At 42.2% G+C, this 5,313-nt stretch overlaps 1 protein-coding gene across 1 annotated transcript; it reads left to right on the top strand.

Moving 5' to 3' along the window:
- Positions 1 to 4,181: 4,181 nt before the first annotated feature.
- On the top strand, positions 4,182 to 4,580 carry LOC114163443. Its single transcript, XM_028047753.1, has one exon. The coding sequence runs from the start codon at positions 4,182 to 4,184 to the stop codon at positions 4,578 to 4,580; it is 399 nt and encodes a 132-aa protein (XP_027903554.1).
- Positions 4,581 to 5,313: the final 733 nt, after the last annotated feature.

The raw sequence follows: 5,313 nt of genomic DNA, 5'->3' as shown, positions 1-5,313 counted from the left end.
AATGAAGGAGAAAGAGAAATAGTACCTCTGAACTGGGAAGCGTAGAAGTGACAAATGAGGGGGTCGTGGTTGAGGTGGGAAGTGTTGGGTTTGATGGAAATGAGGGTTTTGTTGGTAAAATGGGAGGGCGAGGAGGAGCATCGAATTCCGACGAGCTCGTGGTGAAGACGAAGGAGAGGATGATTGTTCGTGGTAGGGGAGACGTTCCCGCCGCATGAAGGATGAAGAAGAAGCTTGGTGGGGGAGAGTCTGCGACTTTAGGGTTTCCTGCTGAAGAAAGGAATTTGGGCCTAAGGCTGGCCATTTTAACTAATTGTATTACCTCGGGTTCAAACAACCGAGGCATATAAGGCCTTATTGCCTCGGGTCAGTATTAACCGGTGCATAAAATTTTTGTTTTAAATTTAAAAATCCAAGTGGCGGGAAGGGGGAAATTTTGGAGGGGCTTTAGGCCTCGGGTCTTTCAGAATCGAGGCATAAAACTAATTTCTGCTTCGGGTAAACTAGTAACCGGGACATAAAATGTTGAATAAATTACAAAACTGCCACCGCGTGTTTATATGCCTCGTTTCCACTATAACCGAGGCATAAAGTCTGAGGTAAAAAACGTAAAATGCACTAGTGTAAGCTCCCAATTAGCTGGGCATACTAGGGTTGAAACAAATATTTTTTTATCTATTTTTCATTAACTCTTTAATTCAAAATTAGTATCATAAAGGGATATCCATTCGTTTGAAGTCAAAATTTATTTTCCTTTGAAAATGTGATTAAATTCATTCAAAAGAAGCTTTTTAAAATTTTAGGCACCCCGTAGTCTTAAATATTTAAGATTAGTAAACGAACAAAGGCCGTACTCCTGTCATTTTTATGTAAGGAATATACGAACCACTAGTCTCAAGTAATGGATAATGATCCATTGCATCATTCACCATGTCAACTTCATCCTTTAAGATCAATGATATACCCTAGCTCTATTTCTCGGGTTGAAAAATAAATCAGGGGAACACGAAGAAATCCACAAGAGCCCATCTTCATCTTCTTATTTCTTCTTTCTCCAATTTTTGAGATTTATTCTCCTCCCATTTCTTGCTTTCATCCAAAAAGGAAAGCAAACACATTAGCCCTAGGTCACGCCTAGAATCTTCAGGAACCGCCGGCCACCATCTAAAGCTCGTCGACGACGAGGCAACCTCGTCCAACCACTGTTATACTGTGGGTTTCATGTCATCGCTTCCCTTCTCTCTCATGGGAATGTGCCTCCGCAATGTGCCTCCGCCAACCACCGTTTCCATTCGTGCCTAGGAAAGGAATGGCAACAACGATAGCCCCGGTGGCTGGTGCAGCGACCAAGATGCAAGGATGCTCGAAAAATCGCGACAGTGTGCCTTTGTTGTTCTTTGATGTGTGTATCTGAAGAAGAATACCCCACGAGTTTCATAGCACGGGAAACGCCGACGATGGTTCTGACTATGCTTGGTGTCATTAGTGGCAACCACGACACGATGGAGAGGTGCGTCATTGGTGAGCATTATTGACAGAGGAAGCTCACGCAAGCAATGCTGAGGTCATCTTCTTCTGGGGAAGTGTCAGAGACGAAGCTGACGGGCTCAGGGAATTGGCGGGCCTGTGTGGGCACTTGGATCGTTAACTGGTTGTGGTTCTTTGACTCGGTCTCGATCTCCCTGTCATGCACAACATTTTTCTGGGAAACCACAACCACCATTTTTTTCGGTTTAAACCCTTTCTAGGAACTTCTAAATAAAGAGTTTAAGGAACAAGAACAAAAAGAGAAAGAATAACAACAAACAAAATCAAATTGTGTTCACTAGCTAGCATCAAGAATTTTGAATTCTATACTACTATAAGACTGAGAAATTTAAATAATTAAATAAATAATTATTTAATAAATGCGGATAGTAAAAGTCTTTATAATATTTAATGTTAATTATTGTGACGTGAAAAAATATTAGTTCAAGTGGTTGAGAGTACTTAATTGTGTAAAAGTACTTAGGTTCAAGTCTTTATGTATGCCAATTGTATGATATTTTATTTTGTGCATTATTTTAAGTTATAATTGAATGGGAGTAGTGATAATGTAATCTTAAAATTATAGGAATTATCACGAAACATGGGTTGATTGAGTTATTCAATATCAAGGTAGAGTGCCCAGGTTTTGGGCGACATGTTAGCTCGCTCAGGCGAGAAATCGAGGGGTGTGAGGCTTTGATTTAAGCATCTCGCTTAAGCGAGAACTCATGTGTTTTTGCTTAACTTGCCCCTAGGCGAGAGTTCATGGATGGTGGTTAACATGTGATGGTATGAGCGGGGAGGTTCATACTCAGTTACTCTCATGTGGGGATACGAGCGAGGTAGGTTCGTATGTTGCGTGCTCACATTTGAGAGATGTTGCGTGCGGGGAGGTACGTAGCTGGTGGATCACATGTGTTGGACTACGGGCGGGTAGGTCCGTAGAGTAGAACTACTAGCGTGGAAGTTCGTAGAGGCAGGACCACGAGCGGGTAGGTTCGTGTGAGCATCATAAATCCTGAGTCCATGGCTAACTATGTTGTGTGATTTGAAGGTTGAAAAGCTTTGGGATATTAAGGACTTGGCCAAAGTCTAACTATAATAATATAACTGGGTGTGTATATATATATATATATATATATATATATATATATATATATATATATATATATATATATATATATATATATATATATATATAAAATTTAATTGATGTGTTTTCTTTTATTGTTAAGCTCACCCTTTTTGTTTGTGTTTGGTTATGATCGTGTAATTCTTTACAAGGGAGCAGTTCATGATACAGGTGATGCTGCTAATGCCTAAGACGGAGAGAGGGGCTAGCTTGGGTTGAAGCTAGGAATTTATTATGTTGTTGCTATTTTATTTAGATTTTGGAAAATTGTAAAGATCTTATTTACTATTATTAAATAGTTATGACGCATTCAATGGTATTTTAAATTTTCCGCGTTTGGCAATAATAAGAGATTAGACGTTTGATGTTCTTTTCTTATTTTCTTTATTTTAAGTAGGGATGTTTCATTTGGTATCGGAGTAAATGTTTTGAGTTTTGGTGAACTTGGGGAGTGAGTTTATCGCGTTATGTTTGGCTCCCTGTGTTGTGTGTTATTGATTATTAGTAACTATTTGTCTTTGTCATAATCTGATCTGTTTGATGTGAATAGCTGTATTATGTGGCGTGCACAGACAATGGCAAACTGGAGGCGTAGGAATACCGTTGGAGCTTACGAGATTGCTAATGCAATCCATAGGATGGTGGACACGATCCAACCAGTGGCAGCGTAGCCAAGGGCAATGATTCCATCGGTCAAACCTGTGATAATGGAAGATTTCATGCGTCATAAGCCAGCGAAATTCACTGGGAAAGCCACCCCAGATGAGGCAGACGCGTGGCCACGTTAGTGCGAGAAGATCTTCCGGGTAATTTAGTGAATAGAGGCCCAGAAGGTTACTTTTGCCACATTCCTATTGGTGACAGATGTAGAATACTGGTGGATGGGGATGCAACAACAGATGAAGACACGTGAGGAGGAGGTGACATGGGCCAGCTTTAGATGGAGGTTCCTGGAGAAGTATTTTCCTGATAATGCTAAACATGAGCGCGAGGCCGAGTTCCTCACTCTGCAGCAGGGGGACTTATTAATGTAGGCTTATGTGGAGAGGTTCAAGTATCTTGCGAGATTCTACTCGCAGACAGTAACAGAAGAATGATGTTGCAGGAAGTTTGAAGGCGGCCTAAAGCATGAGTTGAGGCGCTTCATTGTACCGCTAAGGGTTAGAGAGTTTCCTGTCTTGGTCGAGCAGGTCAAAAGTGTCGAGCAACTGGAGATGGGGCCCAGCAGGGTCAACCGACCCCATAAACTAGCACTGAGGGCAGACAGTAGAAGAAGCCCTATAGTAGACCTTCATCATCCTCGTAGAAGTTACGATGCTATAATTGCGGAGGAGAGCACTTGAGGAGGGATTGCACTAAACCGGCAGGTAGTGGAGGGAGCAGTATTAGCACTCGCAAGTGTTATGCATGTGATCAGCCGAGGCACTTTGCTAACAAGTGTCCTAATAAGAAGACCGCCCCTAGATCACGATCTCAGCCACCTTCCTCTAAGAGACTGAGAGTAGTAGGCCGAGTATTCGCCATGAGCAGCACAAAGGCCACCCGGTCAAGTAATCTCATTCTAGACTACTGTTTATTGTTTGGTAACAGTGTGTTAGTGCTGTTTGATTCAGGAGCTTTGCACTCCTTCATATCCCTCCACTATGTGAAGAAACTGGGGTTGTCAACTCGTGACCTGGGATGCGAGTTAATAGTCTGGACACCAGCATCTGGACAGGTTTCAACCAATTCTGCCTATGTTGGATGCTCGTTGGAAGTTGAGGGCCGAAGATTCAAGGTGAATCTTATATGCTTGCCTTTGGAGGGATTGGAAGTAATATTGGGAATGGACTGGTTGTCTATCAACCATGTCGTGATTGACTGTGGACGACGCAGAGTGGTATTCCTAGAGGCACAGGGGGTAGAGTTGATATCATCGTAGGAGGTAGTGTAAGAGATGAAAGGAGGAGCTACTTGTTTTGTGTTAGTGGCCCAAGCTGAAAAGAAAAGCACAAAAGAGCAGATCAGAAAAATTCCAGTGGTGGATGAATATGCTAACATGTTTCCAGATGAGATACCCGAGTTACCACCCAGCAGGGACGCAAATTTCTCTATTGATCTAGTTCCTGGAGCGGGTCCAGTGTCAGCAGCCCTGTATAGAATGGCATCGGCGGAACTAGCAGAGTTGAAGAAACAGATAGAGGATTTGTTGGATAAGAAGTTTATCAGGCCCAGTGCATCACCGTGGGGAGCTCCTGTGCTACTGGTGAAGAAGAAGGATGAGAGTTATCGGTTATGCGTGGATTACCGGCAGTTAAACAAACTGACAATAAAGAATAGGTACCCACTACCGAGGATTGACGATCTGCTAGACCAATTGAGAGGGGCAAGTGTGTTCTCTAAGATTGACTTAAGATCTGAATATCATCAGATCTTAGTCAAACCTGAGGACGTCCAGAAGACATCATTCCGATCTAGATAAGGACATTACGAGTATGTAGTAATGACATTTGGAATGACTAATGCTCCAGCAGTCTTCATGGATTACATGAATCGGATTTTCCACCCCTATTTGGATAAGTTTGTGGTGGTGTTCATAAATGACATTCTCATATACTCCCAGAATAAGGAGGAGCATACAGATCATCTGAGAACTGTGTTGGAGGTATTGAGAG

This window comes from Vigna unguiculata, chromosome 9 (assembly GCF_004118075.2).
Source record: "Vigna unguiculata cultivar IT97K-499-35 chromosome 9, ASM411807v1, whole genome shotgun sequence".
Lineage (NCBI taxonomy): Eukaryota > Viridiplantae > Streptophyta > Magnoliopsida > Fabales > Fabaceae > Vigna > Vigna unguiculata.
The sequence above is the reverse complement of the archived record's forward strand: the minus strand, read 5'-3'. Positions and strand labels throughout refer to the sequence as shown.

Coding starts and splice junctions, on each gene's coding strand:
- LOC114163443 (XM_028047753.1), top strand. CDS start 4,182: ATGAGCAGCACAAAGGCCACCCGGTCAAGTAATCTCATTCTAGACTAC.